Consider the following 19,959-nt stretch of genomic DNA (forward strand, 5'->3'; position numbering starts at 1 on the left):
ATATATTGCATTTATTGTTTATTTCCTCTTTAATTTACATATGTTTACGTAAGTTAATTATTTTCCTTACCGAATGAAATGGATCAACACTCATAATTATATCGTGACGAAAGGGATAATTATCATTATTATACAACACTCGCGACATTACTATAATCCATAATTATCATTATCCATAATGATCTCAAAATTATCAAATTCGACATTTGTTTTCGAGAACGTCCGCAGTACTATCTTAGCCGATAATTATTATATATTCGATACTTAGCAGTAAGGTTCAGTTCTATAAAGCCCAGCACTTAAGTATAAGGTTAATATACTGAGAATACTTTATTAAATCATGAAGATAAAAATACTTATATTACAGTAAGTTACGTTANCTATTTGCACAAATTCATAAAAGCGGACCCTGGTTGAAAGAATGTGAGTTATTTTTTCACAATTTCACGAAAAACGGACCTTTCACAAAATGTCTGGACAGACCCCTGGCGACATTACTATAATCCATAATTATCATTATAGATAATGATCACAAAATTATCAAATTCGAAATTTGTTTTCGAGAACGTCCACAGTACTATCTTAGCCGATAATTATTATATATTCGATACTTAGCAGTAAGGTTCGGTGCTATATAGCCCAGCACTTAAGTATAAGGTTAATATACTGAGAATACTTCATTAAATCATGAAGATAAAAATACTTATATTACCAGGGGTCTCTTTAGAAGAAATTTGGGTCCGTTAACGGACCCTTCACAAAATATCTTTTCATAAAAACGGACTCTTCACAAAATATTTTAACTTAAAAACGGACCGACCCTTCACAAAATATTTTAACTTAAAAACGAACCCTTCACAAAATGATTTTTCTTTTAATCGGACCCTTCAGAAATTTATCTTCATTATTGTTTTGGTAATCGAATAAACCCTTCCCAGGGGGGCAAAAAAAGATGAATGTAAACGAATTAAGTTATGTCTTCGTCAGACGCTTCTTCCTATATTCGTCCGAAATTACTATTCTGCGTTCAGCAGTATAGGCTAAATACCAAATATTTGTTTGTTACATCTCTAATTTAGAAGCAGCAATTGCTATTTATTTTTGAAAAAAATAAACAAAATTTAAATTATAATTTTATAGTGTTGAGCATAATCTTGTATCTATTTACAATTTAAAAACTCCTTGAAAAAGTTTCTTTTTGCAATAACGGAATAACAAATTCATAAAAGCGGACCCTGATGGAAAGAATGTGAGTAATTTTTTCACAATTTCACGAAAAACGGACCTTTCACAAAATGTCTGGACAGACCCCTGATTACACGATGTATCGTCCGGCTCCACTGTTAACTTGAAAACGTTTCCAACCCCGGAAGAGTGCGCTTTTACTCTTTTTTTTATTAATCCCTTCTTTAAAATTACACAACAGTAATTCTTTTATGGAGTGCATTGATAAAAATGAAAAATATTTAGTAACTGCTTTAAAGGAGCAATAACCAAGAGATATTAAAAATCCTTACAGATTTTCACTGGTCCGTATAAAAATAATCTAATAGAGGTATGTAAACAGGGGTCTGTCCAGACATTTTGTGAAAGGTCAGAAATAACAATACCTTTCTTCCNTGAAAAAACTACTCACAATTTGTAAATATAAAATAAGCGTTAAGTCACATTCTTTTAACCAGGGTCCTGCTTTTGTGAATTTGTACAAATAGGGTCCTGTTATTGCAAAAATTGTTAAAAATCTTTTCAAGAAGTTTTTAAATTGTAAATTGAATTGTAAAGATTCTGCCCAACAATTGCAGCTATTAAATTAGAGATGCAACTTACAAAAATTTAGCCTATACTGCTCAAGGCAGAATATTCATTTCAGACGAACAATGGAAACAAAATCACTCCCATTTTTTATAATTTCAATTGACATAATTCAAATAACAAAACTAAGTAATGTATCACTTTAAATTTGTTACGCATTATGTAAACTTAAAAAATTCTTAAATATATAATATTTTATTAAAAAAATTTCCAGAAATTAATTTTTATTTACATGATATTCTATTTATTATTTTTGTGAATAAGTATAAATTGATCAATTATTTATTTACAAAAAAATATATATAATTTAATATCAATAAGAATGTGCACACGATATTTTTAAAAGTAGAAATATTTTCTTAGAATACTAAATTTGGAATTTAAACTTGGAGAAAGTTGGAAAACTTAGTTTGTGTGGAAACGTCTTTCTCCCCCCCCCCCCCCCNCCCCCCCCCCCGGGGAAGGCAAACAAAGCAACAATGAAGATAAACACATTTGTGAAGGGTCGGATTAAAAGATAAATTATTTTGTGAAGAGTCAGTTTTTATGAAAAAGATATTTTATGAAGGGTCCGTTAACGGACCCAAATTTCTTCTAAACAGACCCCTGGTAAAGTGAATAACCTGAAGTTAAATTAAAATTTACAAACATGAACTAAGTTGTTTGATAAATAAAATATGCTATTTTGTGACAAAAACACAGACCAAAACAACCAAAAAAATCACTACCATCTCTCTACATCATTTGCTGGTCTGGGGGGACAACTGGTCATTTATTTCAGAGTGGTCCGGAGTCAAATTTAAGTTGCCCCGGGTCTAAAACAAAGCCATTCATTTCGAGCCCTGGAATGGAAGACACGACATTGCGAAATTGATAGTTTGGAGGGACCCGGTGACCCCGCAACTTCAAAAATTTAAAAGGAAAAACACAGTGATTCTAACGTTAACGGGTTCGGCCAGTTTAAGTTTTTACTTTTTTACAATTACACAGTAATGAGGTGTGCGGATTAAGGCATATATATACCCGGAAGATAAGAAAAAAAAACCTTCCATATAAAATACACAGCTGGCGATTAAAATAAGGAAATATACAATGAATACAAAAATCGCATTTCTTTCTGCCCCTTTTGAAAAATGGTATTATCTTCCAGCACGGAAGTTCCTTAATCACATTTGAAATGGTCATTGCTTTTATAGTGATCATACTTAAATAAGAAGAAATGATGCAGGGGTTATTACTTGATGTATAGAGAGCCTAGAGGACTGGCAGACGAGTTTTATCTTTTTCTTTCTTTTCTTCACCTGGCAACATCCTTATTGTTTTTATTACCTCGTTTTCCACTATTTAATTCTATTTACTAGTAACATTCTATTTGAGGTTTTTCTATTCCGACAAAGTTCTTATTGTAGAATGCAAAAAAAAAAGAAGTTTGGCTTATTATACCATTTTTGTTAAATTGCAAATATTACTGTGGAACGATTTGTATTAATAATAGATATGTATTTTTGTTCTTATGGACATAAGGATATATTTATCTTAAATGACATCGCTATTTATAAAGTAATGATGCATGTACACTGGCTGTAGGGATAGACTGATTTTAAAAACGTATATTGTTACATTTTTTATAATAGCACTTTGTTTTATGAGGGACAGGTAGAGATTGAAATATTTTGACCCCTTGAATTGCTTCCACTACATTTGGGAATTTTTATGTTTTTTGGTGGCAAGGTAAAGTCTGCACATTGATCATTAAAGGATCACATTAGGTCCCCATGTTTTCAGTATGATCCTCTATTGCTATTAATATTAAATTGACATAATAATATATATTATTTGAATATCGATTTTAAAAAATTTTGAGAATAGAAATCATACAACATGTACATCACTTTAAATTGCAAGACAAAATTTAGAAACAGTTTTTAAAAAATGCAATTTTTTTACAAATGAAGGGAACAGTGTTACCATTTCAACGCATTGGTATATATTAACCGCAAACCAATGTGTAATAGGTAATAGGGCAAAATTGTTCATTAAAGATTAACTCGTTAATAAGATACTTTTTTCAGGCGTAGTTCAATGGACTTAATGTTGAGACAATGTTTATAGTTTTATGAGAATTCCAACCACGCTTTTGTAACAAAGAAATTTTTTGTTAAAATTTCTTAACCAAAAATGACATTTAAATACAGTAGTAGAAGTCTGTTATGATGACAATCCATAAAAGCAAATAAAATTATCCTGATAGTTAATACACAAATTTAATGTTAAAATATCAGTAAAAAGTCTAAAAAAAATTTTTAACAAACATATTTACTTATTTATTTATTTTGAACTATTTTAATTTGCAAAATTCCTATTTAGAGTATGATTTGCCAACAAAATGTAGATTGAATTACGTAGCTCTGTACTGTATGAAAGGCAGAAATGTCTACAACATGAATGGTGAAACCAGGGGTCTGTTTAGAAGAAATTTGGGTCCATTAAAGGACCTTCACAAAATAATTTATCTTTTAATCGGACCCTTCACAAATTTGTTCATCTTCATTACTGTTTTGTTAATTGAATAAACCCTTCACAGGGGAGAAGAAAAAAAGATGGATGTAAACGAATTAGGTTTTGTCTTCGGCAGACGCTTCTTCCTTTATTCCTCTGAAATGAATATTCTGCGTTCAGCAGTATAGGCTAAAATAAAATACTAAATATTTGTATGTTGCATCTCTAAATCAGAAGCAGCAATTGCTGTTTATTTTTGAAAATTTAATTTTTTTAATCATACTTTACAGTGTTGAGCATAATCTTGTTATCTATTTACAATTTAAAAACTCCTTGAAAAAGTTTTCAGCAATAACCAAACCCTATTTGCACAAATTTATAAGAGCAGGACCCTGGTTGAAAGAATGTGACTTAACCTTTATTTAATATTCACAAATTGCAAGTAGTTTTTTCACAATTTTACAAAAACAGGACCTTTCATAAAATGTCTGGACAGACCCCTGGAAACAAAAAATTTTCTAATCGTAATACACTTTAGCAAGAAAAAAAATTAAATGTAGAGAACAAGACTTAAGCAGTGATCACTCATAATAAAATAAGAGGTTCAAATTGTATGAAAACGTTGTTTGTTGCTTTTCTGCATTGATACAAGAAATAAATAAATATATTTTCCATTTAAACCTTTTTCATGCAGTTTGCCCACTTAAAAAGCAGAAAAATGCATTTCTCTAAAATAACCCCCATGTTTCTCAGCAATACTTATTCTTTAATTATAGCTTTTAAAGGTTAGTGGCCTGAATGCTCAAACCTTTTAATGAAAATAAAGTATGTAATTTACTTCTGATCATGAGGGGTTAATTTCAGCACACACATAAATCGGACCAAATATTTTCTGTAACAGAGTAGTAAAATGATCAAAAATATAAGTATAGAATATTTATAGCACATGATTCCAACAAAAACATTATTCTAAGTAAAGTGAATAGAAAATTTAAGAAAAAAAATTCATAATAATAAAATGAGATAAATTCTTAAAAAAAAAATGAAAATAAAACTTTTATTAAGAAATTGGCAGAAAAACATTGGAATTTTCTGCACATTGACCATCTATGAGTCTGGTTGTTTAAACTATTAAAGTTGACTAATAAAAAAATAATGGCCCTCTTTAAAGTTTCTTTTTCTTCTTTTTTTTTGCATGTTTTATGTACAGCAGTAATTTATCATATAATTTTTCTAGAAGTCTCCTTCTATTGGCATGACAACCCCTTGTGGGCCAGAGCCTTTCCTACAACCTTCCTCCATTCTGCTCTTTTCTTTGCGATTGTTCTCCAGTCAGTAATTCACAGGATTTTGAACTCCTCTTCCCCACAGTCAAGCCATCTGATCTTAAGCCTACTTCTAACTCTAGTTCCCATTGGTTTGTAATTGAAGATCTTTAAATGTCAAGGAAGGGAGGTCCATTCGAGAGATGTGACCTGTAGCTTTAAGTGACATATTTTGATGTATTTGTTGATATCAGCTTCCTTGAATAGCCTATATAGTTAATTATGTTGTTGTCTCCATAAGCCATCCACATTCATTGATACATATATTATTCTCATGGCTTTCTTCTCAAAAACAGCAAGCAGGTCTGCTTGCGATTTAGTTAAAGACCATGTTTCGAATCTATAAGTTAAGACAGGTCTAATGATTGTTTTATATAGCATTATTTTTGCTCATCCTTTAATCAATTTTGACTTTAGAAACGTTCTTAAGCAGCTGCGAAGGCACAGATTAGCTGCTATAATATGTCTCTTTATTTCTGTGCTTATTATAGTTTTTAAGGCATTAATATTTGAACAGAGATAAGTGAAATTGTCAACAAGTTTGAATTTAGAATTTCTTGTTTCTAAAAATTTGTAATTTGTAGGAGCTTTAATAATTAGCATGTATAATTGGTCTTGTCTTCATTAACAACTAGATGCATCTTTTCTGAAAAATTCTTAAAAGCTGTAACTGCTTCCAATGATGCTTTTTTTTTTGTCCGTGCGATTATTACCAAATAATAAGCATAAGCCAGGATTTGTACTGTTTTAGTGAGTATTGTGCCCAGAGTGTTAACACCACAATCATAAATGACCCATTCATACATATAACTGTCAGATCAAAGTATACTTTTTTTTAATACAATTATGATGCCCCAATAGGCATTACACATTTCCTAGCTTTAAAAAACTTTAAAAGCTAGGAAATATGTAATGCCTATTGTGGCATCACAATTATATGGATATATATATAAAAGAAGCATTTTTTTTATTAAAAATATGTTGCCTTATGAAGGCATGGCATGAAATTTCAGTTCCAACAATACTAACCAGACTAAAATTTTAACTCGCCACTATTATAGAATCTTGAAAAAATAAACAATTAAAATAACAACAAATGTAGTTCAAAAAACATTTTAGTGACAAAACATAGAAGAATGTAGAAACTAAAAAATCGAAGTATGCCTTCTATAACAGGGGTTTCCAACTTACATGAGGTCGGGGGTCGCAATTAAAAACACCAGTCAAATGGCGGGCCACAACTTTATCAAAATTTTATATAGGTGTGTTTAATGTTTGAAAGAACATTAAATATTACTGTCAGATTTTTAACAAGTTGCACAAAATAAAAGTATTGAATTACAAATAGTAATATTTTCTTGAATAAATATTTTCTCCGCAAAACCTGAGAAATAAATTTTTTTGCACCATTGGTATGTTAAATTTCACAGAAACGAAGAAATTAGGTTTTTTTTTTAACGAAAGAAAAGTATTTTAAACCCATATAGATTTTTCATGAAAATTGTCCGAAAAAAAATGACAACTAATATATTGTAGTTCACGGGGGCCACAAAAAAAGGCGCTGCAGGCCGCCAGTTGGTAACCACTGTTCTACAATAATATTAATATCGAATTGAAATAATACTCTCTTAAGATTTCAATGTTTCAAAAAGTAATAGTTTTTAGTAAGTAAAAAGTGGAGGGCCCAGTATTTTTGTCGTTCACTAAAAAACAGTAATCAGAACATAAACAGTAAAATTTAAATTTAGATGAAACTTGCGTGCCAGCATTAAATATTTGATCGCCAATGACGAGCTGGGGTGTGGAAATTTCCCACCTTGTTATAGTGTTCCTTACATCATAATTTTAGATAATTTAAAGTTGAATTTTTTAAAAATAACTTAATTTAAATATTGTTACAGATTGTATTTCTTCTTAATATTCAATACCAATAACATATAAAAAATATAATAATTTAAAATTATCAATATTGCTATAGAAATATACTTGTATGGCATATATATACTATATAAAGGCAAAATCATACAAAACATTGTATTTCATTAACCTTTAAGGTCTTGAAAACACACTGAGTTGTGAAATTAATTCTCCCGGAAACATTTTTTTTTTTTTTTTTTTTATAGTTCAACATGTGNTTTTTTTTTTTTTTTTTGATATAGTAATATCATGAAATAATTAATCTGATCCTTTAAATCTTAAACTCTAATAAACACTGTAGAAAAAATAATAAAATCACTGATTAAATACTTTCCTAATTTTATCTAACTCAACAAATTACCACATTGCATTAAAGCATTTTGATATTTAAAATATAGAAAACAGAACAAAAACTTTGAAAAAAAAGTCAAACTTTCAAAGGTCTGAGCTCTTAAACTATGAATTGTTCAAGACAAGTAGTACTACTTTTTACACTTTTATATAGTTTGCATTGTATGACTTCAACAGTGTATTTTTTTTCTTTTTTTTTTATTATATTATTGGTAAAGAAAGTTTATCGCATAAAAAGATGAATTTAAAACTGCATTGTGTTTATATTTAGCACAAAAAGAACAAGCACAAAAAATGCCCTATTGGGGGCAAACATGAGTAAGAAAACTGCAATCTTAAAAGTTTTCGGCATCCTTAGATTAGATCCTGATTTAATGTAACGTGCTTAGACATAGTAAACAAGTCAAATTCGCAAGAATATACTTTTCGTTGGAATTGGACTACACTTATGACGATAAATAAAACTTGAAAATATAATGGTTAAAATCAAGTACCGATACTGCTACACTAAAACAAGTAAATTAAAGAACAAAATAACCAGTAAAAAAATTAATTGAAAAAAAAATAACTTTCTAATATAGTGGTTTTTTTCTAAGGCTGTAAAAAATAAAAATAAAAGAGTTTCTCGTACAATTTTTATAGAAGAGACTTAATGTATTTTTTTTACTAATATTAAAAACTGTTCAGGGACCTATTCATACACTCGGAGACCAGTTTTGGCCCACAGGTCATAGGTTGTGCAACCCTGATGTAAAGGTATAAAACAAACATCAAACAAAGTAAACAACTTTCTACAAATCTTAATTATAGCACTGTTAAACAATTACTTTTTGATATGAGCATTACAACAAATTATAACTTTTACAACAAATCAAAGCTCTTTACATTTAATAAAATTAAGTAATAATGCATGTTTTCAAATCGTTTCATATAGATTTTTTTTTTTCATAAATTACTTGCTTTCATTTTTAATTTTTAAATAAATCCTTGAACTACAATTGTTTAAAAAATGTAAGTATTTGTTGTTTAAGGGAATTTTTTTTTAAAAATATTATTGCGAAGATTCTTGTAGAATTTTAATGCTTTTTTTTTTTTTAATAATTTGAATGAAATTAATTTGATAAACAGTGGTAAAACTTCTTAAACTAGTTATTCAGTTTTCTGTATTATTTGCTTGAACGTTTGCCTATTAGTTATACAGTTGTTTTTAACTCAATAGTAATCAATTAAAAAAAAAAGTGTAAAAAATTTAGTTACATAACGCTATCAAAACAAATCAATGTTTTCATTGCATTAACATTTGTAAGGCACATGTTTTTTTTTTAGTTTTTAATAATTTGAGCAGAAATTAGTATATTATATATAATGGTTTCAAAGCACTGAAACTTTATTTAAATATTTACTTAAAAAAACAATGAATAACTAATGGTACCATTATAACTAATAGTGATTCTTCCGTCCCAAAAACATATTTAAGATATTGAAAAATTAATACAGCTTTAAAAAAGCTTGAACATAAAAATTTTTCTATGTGGCTCCTTGTCGGAATACAGAAAATTATGTTTATTTGTATTTCGACAAAGTAAAAAAACAACGAATAACTAATGGTACCATTATAACAGTGATTCTCCCGCACCAAAAACATATTTAAGATATTGAAAAATTAGTGCAGCTTTATAAAAATTTGAACATAAATATTTTCTAAGTGGCTCTTTGTCGGAATACAGAGAACTAGTGGCAGTTAAATTCAGGAGGTAGACTAATTATCTGAAACAAGTCTTTGGGATCTAGTTCACAACTACTTTCAAACTAAACAAATAAACATAAATCTGTTTCATTCAGTTTTTAAACGAAAAAAAAAATTTATTAAATGCAAAAACTATGATGCACTTATGTTCGTAAGTGAGTAATCTGAAAAACATATTTAATATCACTTTTCTTTTGTATGTTTTAGCTTCCGTCTTCACAAACTTTGACCCATATCTGCCATATTAAATTATGAGTGTGTTAGTACAAAAAATTCTATCTCAGGCTCGAATTTAAAGTCTTCCAGTTCAAATCTCAAGAAGCATTGAAAGAGAAAGCAAAATTCAAAAGTGAGTTTTAAGAAAATAAACATTGGCACTTTTCGGTTAGCCAGGTGCAAGTAAATCAAATTATTTTTATCTATTTTTAGATCATCATTCAAAACAAAATAGACGTATTTAAAGTATTCATTAAATTATGACATTAACGCACAAACCAAGGGGGATATTTCCGTTTCGTGATCTGTCGAGTCAACTACAATTGCCAAATACATTTTAAACTTGCTAATTTTTACTAAAAAAAAACATGTAAATGTTTGTCCGGGGTTTTCTACGAGTTACACCTTTCGAGTTAGTCACTTTCTGTGATGTTCTTGTTTAGTTTCTCGCGGCCCACTGCCCAGAAGTTTCCAAGACTTGCCAATTATTCTGCTGCAGATCAAGATACGGAAATCTTCCTAAACCAAGACTGAAAAGTTTGTTTGAATAAATTGAAGACTACAATTAACGGCAGAAGACCAATTTAAGAGCTGACAAAAAACTAAGTTCTATAAAACTATTTCTTACGTTCATTTATCTCTGTGGAAGAGGCATCAAATTATGACATATTTTAAAAAATAGAATTCAAATGTGTGTCATACAGTAGCAGAGGTATATTTTTCTAGGTGGTCTAGACTCGAACCGAGAATACTTTTAGGATTATTCTCAATATGCAATAAAGTGTGCCATATTGCACATAACAAATTTTAAAGAGATCACGGAAGAAAATGAACATTGCAGTCAGTAATGGACACTTAACTTGATTAGTCAAAATCAATTTTAACAAAAAGTGGGAAACAATGTACAATATTGTAATGACATCAAATAAAAATTGCAATATTTGGAATCAAGAGTAGGATATTTTATGTGTTACTTGAGCGCATTAAAATAATAGCTCATATTTTCAATGGGGGAAGATTTCCATGTCGTGATCTGTGGCAGAATAATCCCCAACTCTTGACAATTTCCGGGCAGTGGCCCGCGAGAAACTAAAAAAAACATCACAGAAACAGACGAACTCAAAAGGTATAACTCGTAGTCTCCCCAGGCAAATATGCACAATTTTTTTTTTTTTTTAAATTTGCAAGTTTAAAATGTATTTGGCACCTTGGGGATTATAATTGGTGTGACAGATCATGATGGGGTCTGTCTAGGTTTTACTGAGAGGTACCTATTTTGTGAAAATTTAAGACATAATTTGTGAAAATTAAAAACTATATTAAAAAATCAATACAAAAATATGGATTTATAGTTTCTTAAAAGGGATACAATAAAAATTTTTTAAGAAAAACTATTTTGTGGAACTACAATTTTTCCTAAAGTTGAATTTGTGAAGGGACTGCTAAACGGTAGCAAATTTGGCTTGGACCCCTGTCCTTCTTCAACAGTGTGTACACATTCAGTATTTTCAATCAGGGGATGGCGTGCGTAATGAGACCTGACAGGCATTGTAAAATAAACAGTTATGTAAGTGGACAAGAGTACAGTAAGTGGACTAGAACAAAACAAATTAAGCATACCTGTTTTCTCTTGCACATCATATCGAAACGCTGTTTCATCTCCTTCAGAGCTTCTTGAAACTGCACATTTTCTTCCACTTCAATTTCTAACCGGATATAACTGCGCCATTTGAAAACATCAAACCCCCAGTGACAGGTTCGAGTCTCTTTAGGATGGTGCACATGGCACACAAATTTTTGGGGGCTCAATAAACCATGGCACTCGGCACACTCTATACATGGATCTAGTGGGTGAAGAAACAGATCAGGCATGTACAGTCCCGAACATCTTCCGAAGCATTCGTGATACACTGGCACCTGAAAGGCAGGTTTCAAGTCAGGTTTGGTGAACATCGGAGGATTGCAATCCAGCAGTGCTGCACACAGACGTTGGGCATCCGTTTTAGTGATGAGGCCACAACTTGGGGCATTGAAAGGCAACACACGTGTCGCCTTGAGCACTTCAAGTTGTGCAGAATTGCAGCGAGAGCAATAAATGTACAAATTATCGCAGACACTATTAATCTGCTGCAAACTAAAGTCTCGCAGGACTGAATTGAGAATCTGTGGTAAACAGAGTCGTTCTTCGCCCCCTACGTTGAAACAAGATATGGTCTCACCTTCTAAAACTGTTTCGGATTTTTTACAGCCACTTTGATCAGGTGGGGTAAATATGGGTGGTTGCTGTATGGGGAAAGGTGGTGGAGCTATGAAAGGGTCATAATCTATGATATCCTTGCTGGAACCAGCGGCAGACGAACTTGATTTGGATTTAGTTAGAGCAGACGATAAATCAGAGGAACCACTGGCTAGATCTTTCGCGGTATCGGTCGCGGGCAGGGGGTACGTTGAGCTCGGGGGACTGACCGATGGTGTGTCGTCGGATTCAGATCCTGGCCAGACGCCCAGAACTGTATTCGGGCCATGGAGACTGTTTGTTGCAGAGGCCTGGTATGTTTTAAGAACTTTTTTCAGATGCGGTGTATACATCAACCGCTTGGAACCACCGCCCGCTTCCATGCCACTTTTCTTTTCATTGGAATTTAGGTGCCACTTGCCGGACAGTGGACAGGCATGGGCGCAGCAGTCACACTGGGATCATAAATGATCACGTAGCAGACAGATATCGTCCACATCATTTTAATTCAACCATCGCTTTTCCGTCTTATCGCTTGTTATGTCTGTAACGAAAGCTAGGGCAACCAGTCTACGTCTGGTCGCTGCGATGGTATGGCTGTTGAATTGGTGGAGTTCCTCCCTCCCCACCACTGCATATATCTGGGATGAAAACAACAATAAGCATCCGATTTGCTACCATTTGAAGTGAGGTAATATTGCTACGTAGGATTTATGGCGACAGAAGATGTTTTCACAATACATAAACAATTAAATATTTCGGAACAGCACCATGCGGCTGTGCCAACTATCACTCATCCTCCATTCTTTCGCCGCAAGTAAACTTTGTTGAAGGAGATCGGGTTGCTGTTTATTCACAAAATCACTTCTTTGGCGAGATTGGCGCTTTTTCCAAATGTTTTGATTTCACATCCTGCAAAATATTAGAAGACATTTTTAAAAATATTATTTTAAACTTGCTATTAAATACTTCGACTGAAAATGCATGAATAATTGAAAATAATAACTACTATATTACCACATTATAATAAAGACTTTATTTTTACGTTAGATAAATGTTCATTTATTTTTCTTCTTTTAGGTTTTCACAACATCTTTATTTGCATATTTCGAGGAAAACGAATTCAAACGATTTTATTCTGCGAAAAATTTATCAAAAATATTAAACATAGATAATTATAGCAGCAACATGTTTTAAAAATATCCATAGTACCTTTACTTTTGAAACAAAAATATTTTATTGCAAATTGATAAATTAATAATAAATTATGAAGAAAAAAAGAAGAAGGTGAAAGCTTTTTGTCTATAAAATTATAATTCGTAAATTAATTAATGCCTGAAATATCCATAAATAAATAACGAAATGAAAATGATGATTAAATCACGTGGCAGGCCGAAATGATAAAATTGCTAAAATGGATATATTTAATCACAGAGAAATAAAGAGTATAATCGTTCATGATTCTAATTTCTAAAATTAAATGGTTCATTAAAGACGCAATAATAGTAACACTACATATATTTAGGGTTACAAAAACTAGTAATTTTAAATACATAATTGTTAATAGTTTTTAGAAACTATAAAAAGGGTTATTTAAAAATATTATTCCGTCATAGTTATATATCATCAAATAAAAAAGATGAAAGGCCTCATTTATGCTACATGGGTCGATGAAACACATACAAGTACATAAGAAAATGCAAATTTGAAGAGGTGAGTAAATGTATATTTAGCTTTTAATATGTTTATCACATTATCATGACCGGCAAAAATTGCAATTTTATAAGTATAGAAATTTAAATCAATTCTACTATTTTATTTTAAGATATCGAAATATGAAGATACTCTGTTTTCAGTATAAAAAATACTTATATAAAGATGTACAGTGTGGACCACCAGGGGTGTCAATGGTGGGAGGGGGACGGAAGTTATTCGTCCCCCCTCAATAATATCTCAAAGTTCTCAATATTTCAGACAAATGTCCCGCAGTGGACTGATTGTTAAGACACGATTCCCAGCAGATCACTGAAGTGAAGCATCAGTGGCTGCGGTCAGTGTGCGGGTGGGTGACCACTTGGATCAGTCTGAGTAGGGACCGAGGGTATGCGGTATTGGTCCTCGTTAAACTGTTCTAGCGTAAAGAGCTTGACTTCGCGTGCAGGTCGCCGGGCTACCGAAGTGGGGGTGCCATCCCCTCTGCAGAGGATCAAAATTGTGATGGCGTGTCTTCGGATAATCTCCAGGGACGCTTCCCAGACCGTCGCTAATAGCCCATTGTGCAGCTATAGTGCGACGTAAGCAAGAACAACAATTTCAGACAAATAACGATCATTTTTATGAATAATAATCGTTTTAAGTTCATCTAAGTTTTTAAAAAAATAAAATAAATATAATTAATTTTTTTTTGTAATGTTTAGCAGATTTAAGAAATTTCTTTTCTTATGTGTAAAATTTAAAGTGTTTTTGCAACTGTGTATATTAATTTTGTCCCCCTTAAAAATCAAAACCCTGCGATGACCAATGGAACAACCGTGAATAACTTTTTGCTATAATGATCAGATTTTCTTGTACTAGGACTCAATCATAATGGCTTGAGGATCTAACTTTAAATATGGTAATTATTTAGTGGTGATGATATTTTAAGTTACGAAATCAAACACAAAAATTTACTTTTTTTGAATAAACATACCTTTTTTTTCTCCGGCGAATTTAGATTCCTGACCCTCAAAATTTGGGGGAAGGGGTGGCCGCAATATGGAAAAGTTGGTGCCAATGGCAGGAGAGCGATCGAAAGTTTGGATCCCTTCTTGATTTCGCTTGTTGCGTATTTCACAGAAAGCGAAATGCGTTTCTGCGTATGGAGAACAATTTAAGCGAATCAAAAAAATTTTGCACGCATTTATAAAAATTTTTTATCCAAAGATAATTCCAGGCGAAAAACAATTTTTAATATTCATTTATTATTTTCATTAATTTAATTCATAATTGTTGAAATAGTTCACAGTGCTATTATAAACCACAAGAACAAATACATCATTCTGGTTACATTTTAAATAATGTATCTGTAGAAACTTCAAAATATCATTAATTATTTCTCAGATATTTATATATTTCAAAGTTTTTTGTTCATATTGAACACAAGACAAATAACGAATTCTTCTACTCGAAAAAAGAAGCACAGTTACGCTCGAAATTATTCTCTCATTTAATCGAAACATAATAGGAACTTTGGATACACAAGTATTTTTGCTTTATTTTATCTAAAGTTTACCGATTCTACAATTTATATATTTGTTATAAACTATAAGGCAAATAGTATGTCTAATAATTTACAAATAGGCCAATTATTATATAATTCTCAACAGTCTCAAAATCCGGGATTTTTTATTAAATTAAAATTTTTCCCTTTTTTATATATTTTTTTAATGTCTTTTCAGTATTATTATTTTTTTTTATGCTGCGTCTCATTAATGCAAAGTTTTAATGTTATACTACAGAAATGTAAACAATTCCTTAACGCTGTTTTAAAAATTGTTTACATTTTTTTTTGAAAATGTATCAATATTCATAAGCATTTTAAAGAGTTTATTAATTTAAAATACGAAAAATTATTCGAAAAAATGAACTCAAATATTTTTTTGATTTAACAAATTAATTATATTAAAATTTTTATCTGAATAATAAAATCAGACGATTAATGAAATTAAACATAAATCAATTCCTTTACAATTTTATTAACATATAAAAAAATGTAATAAAATATCTTGAATTTTTTTAAATAATATAACTCTATAATATCATTAACTACGCCTCCAACTTGCCAAAAAGTTCTGCGGTAAAAAATAAAAATGTTTTATTTATTTATTTTTTTAACATTAAGCGGAGTTTCACCTATAGAAGACTACTATTTTGTAGTTCTTGTTATTTTCTTTCTTCTTTCCCCCCCCCCTTTCTCTCTCATTTCGCAATGAGTAGGGGGATAGGAGGAAAGGTAGATGTTTCCATTTAGCAGTGTTTTGGCCGGTTCAGCCCTTTATAGCCAAATTATCTTAGCCATGGTTTGCGAATACAGCAACCCTGGAAGAGTGGCAGCAGTAAAAAAGTCACGTGACTCTCGTGGCGAAGTGCGCTCACCAATCGTTGGAGGAAAAAAGCAGACGAATGCACAGACGCAAGCTTCAGCAGCGCTTCGACCTTGCCCTCCTCTTCACCCTGCCACCTCCCCCCTTTCCTTGTCTCTCCCTTTTCGTTTAGTGAAATTATTCGAATAAATTTTTATAACTCTTAAATTTTTCAATTCATCTCACCCTTATTTTAAAAACTCGAAAATTTATTAATTTTCAAGAATTTTACAGCCTTAATAATCGTCTGAATATGAATATTTTTGATGAAATCGAAACCTTCGCCGAAAACGATTCATGAAGGTCGAGTTCTTTTCATACCAGGAAGTGATTTGAATTAAGCTTACACAGTGAAGGTAACGAAGTGTATTGTTCGTAGTTTGCCGAAAAAATTGCTTTTAATAACTAGCTGTCATAGTACTCGACTAAGAAAACCTTACATTATAACAAGGCGTTATTAAAGTGTTCACGAATTAAAAAAAGCTGTAATTTTATTTAGAATAAATGGATGTATCTAAGATAAAGAACCGAAGCTGAGGTATCTAATGATCTTCATATTAAATTTAAGAAGATATATTCTAAAGATTAATAATAATCTTATTAATAGAGATCAAGAAATGAGATGATACACTGTCTTTAAACTTTCTTAATCCCGAAGTTTAAGTAATGGCAGAAAATGCCATTTTACTAAGAAATATGTCGCAATTCATAAATTCATCGTAAATTCATAAATCCAATTAAAAAAATCTCTTTTTTTTTAAAAAAAAAATAAATTATTAGTTAAACTTAATCATTATTTCTTAACCATTGCATAAATAACTGATACATTTTAATTTTTTACAACATATTATAGAATAACTTAATAGTGTATTTATTTCTTCATATTTTGATCATGAAACAAAACCCGTTCGATTCTAATAACTACACCTTTATATGCCATAAAATTGTCCAAAAAAAGGTTATTTAAAATGAATTTCTTACTTTTCTTGTAATCTTTCATTGTAATTAAAAATTCGAGCCAACGAGAGTAAAAAAAAATTATATTTTTACATAGAAAATCGCGTTTTTAATGGGATATCTGCAAGTGACGTAGTGTTGGTATCTGCGATCCTGATTGATTGTTGAAGCATGGCATTTCTTTACGTTAGCAATTGTTCATTCCATCCCATTACGAGTAAGCCAAGAACGTCAAGTATCAATTATCTTAAGTGACACATTCTAAATTCCTTCGCAAAGATTCTTTCTCAAAGATTTCAATTCTTTCACTATATACTTATACAGAGACTTAATACAAAGACAGGTACGAAGCTGTGTGGAACATAAACTATTTATGCATCGAAGTTGCCAGGTACACAAAACAAAAATATATCACGGTTACAACAAAATACACAAGCAAATAATAATTCTAAGTTAAGTTAAAGAAGTAGACGTGAAATAATTATATTTCAACTAATTCGATGTGCGATACGGCTATGTATCTAATTAACATCACATTAATTAACATTCTCACTTATGTGAAGAAACTTAGCCCAACTTTAATACGACGCTGACGTCATACGTGACGTGTGTCGGTATGGAAGGTCTTTTTCTTGAAGTGCAAGTACCCAATTGCATACAAACAAAAGAATAAGTAAATAAATAATTTAATATTATTTGTTAAGTGATAAAATTGTACCAAATGTTGTTAAACATATTGGACGTCGGATCTCAGAAGGTTTTAGTAATTCAAAATCGGGTAATTCAAAACGCGGAATTCCAATCATAAAACTTACATTCGTCATCACCGTCTTCTGCGACAAAGAGAACAGTGAATAAAACATTCCCCATAATAATAAGAAATATTGATAAGTCATATCTTAATACTCCATGACTTATCATCAATTTAAAATCGATCAAACGTAAGAACAAGTAAAAATTAAAAAAAAGATTTTTTTTTAGCGAACATATTAAGACGGGAAATATTTTTATCTATTTAATTATTTCTAATATGCGAAATTTAGTAAAATAAATTTTATTTTAGCGAACCACTGTAAATGTGTTTTTTAATTTCACCTCCTTTCCCTTATTTTTTCTTCCGAAACTTGCGACGTTCCAAAAACTTCCTGATTCTATACAGAAAAAGGGAATGTGCCAATTAATTTTTTTACTTATTTATTACTCTTTTTTTTTTTGCGGTTAACATAAAAATTGTGGTAAATAAAGATTAATTATTTTTATGTTTTGCAATTTTGCAGAAAAAAAAAATTTGTTTTTTTCATTTTTTGAAAGGAAGAAAAATTTAGTTAGTTTGGTATGAGAAATAGAACCAAAAGCGTGTCGTGTTAAACTGATAAAAAATTCACCACTTTTATAAATTAAACGGATAATGAATGAGAATAAGATTGTATAATCGGGGTTGATATGATGTTTTAGGAAAAAGAAGAACATTCTAAAAGTTCATTTATATAATAAATAAAACAATTGCAATTCCAAAAAGTGATCAATTAACTTAAGTAACTACATGCAAGGTCCTCCTTTAACAAATTTCCGGTGCAACCAAATGCGGCACAATAAACCACCTTATTTTAAGATATTTGGACAAAAAATGCCTAGCATCGATTTCACTCCATTGAAATAGCAAGGAGAAACGGGAGGTTGAAAATACTCTCACTCTCTCGATTCGCTCTACAGTCACGTGCTTTCCTCATGAGGATAATTGTATTGTGCTCATCCTATTATATTTCAAATCTATGGTTTGACCCAAGTAATGCATTATGAGGAATTCAAACACCATTTCATTGCATGGGGGTTGGTAGTGGTGTGGGAGGGGGGAGTTAGGTATATGTTTTCTCAATAATTAAAAATCTCAAAAAGCCCCCTTCCCAATAATTTATAGAAATAAACAAAATTTTCTTGAACCATTATTGATTTAAATTTATCAAAGTTAAAATCAAGAAAAATATAAAAATAATTAAACTTTCTGCAAATATATAGCAGATATAAGATAAGAAATTTTTTTCTTACGTTAGAGAACTATTGTGGCTGATTATTTTTATTTCGCCTCCCCCCCCCTCAAAAATTAGACCCCATGTGACGCCCATGTTCAATTGGCTATTAATATTTGCCTATTTCATATTTAGAGAAAAAGGAAGAAAAAAAAAGATTTATTCTGAAATTTTCGCTTCGATACCGAATGATTTTTTTTTTTATTGTCAGTTTTAGATTCAAGTTATCACGTTGGGTTGAACAGCTTCGGCGGTACTTTTAAGCCTGAATAGAAAACCAATTTTGGCAAAATACGCTTGGAAACTTTTTTTATTTTTATTTTTATATATTTTTTTTTTTTTGAAAAGGATAAAAAATTCATTTCAAAATATATTTTACTTTTCAGAAAAGAATATTTTGTATGATATTACTTTATGTTTTTAGCTGAAAATTTTCCCCTCCCCATCCCTCCCCTAATATTCCGTCCAATTTACAAAAAATAAAATTTGTCTCGTTTAATCATTTCTGATTCAAATAACGCAGGGAAATAAAGCTAATTAGAGTCAAAGTTTTTTTAAAATTTCGAATGGATATTTTATAGTCCTCCCAACTATAAAAAAAAAAATAGTGCGTGGAGTCCCTCCGCGCGGAAGAAGTTAAACTTCGCAACCTGTGACGTTAATTGTAGAAGAATCAGCAATCGTAGAAGGATCACTAGTTCTATTCAACGACTCTTTTTCCTGCTCCGCTCGCTTCCGTGCTCTGTAATCA

At 30.8% G+C, this 19,959-nt stretch overlaps 1 protein-coding gene across 4 annotated transcripts in view; it reads right to left on the minus strand.

Moving 5' to 3' along the window:
- LOC107445290 (Sno oncogene) overlaps positions 1–19,959 on the minus strand; it is a gene marked incomplete at its 3' end in the record, with an annotated part of 238,655 nt that overhangs the window by 150,854 nt on the left and 67,842 nt on the right. For all 4 annotated transcript variants that reach the window (XM_071177940.1, XM_071177938.1, XM_071177941.1 and 1 more), the window contains 1 exon segment: positions 11,488–13,015. In XM_071177940.1, coding sequence (XP_071034041.1) covers positions 11,488–12,486 — 999 coding nt within the window. In that variant the 5' untranslated portion in view covers positions 12,487–13,015.

The sequence above is a fragment of the Parasteatoda tepidariorum genome, chromosome 2, assembly GCF_043381705.1.
Source record: "Parasteatoda tepidariorum isolate YZ-2023 chromosome 2, CAS_Ptep_4.0, whole genome shotgun sequence".
Classification (NCBI taxonomy): Eukaryota; Metazoa; Arthropoda; class Arachnida; order Araneae; family Theridiidae; genus Parasteatoda; species Parasteatoda tepidariorum.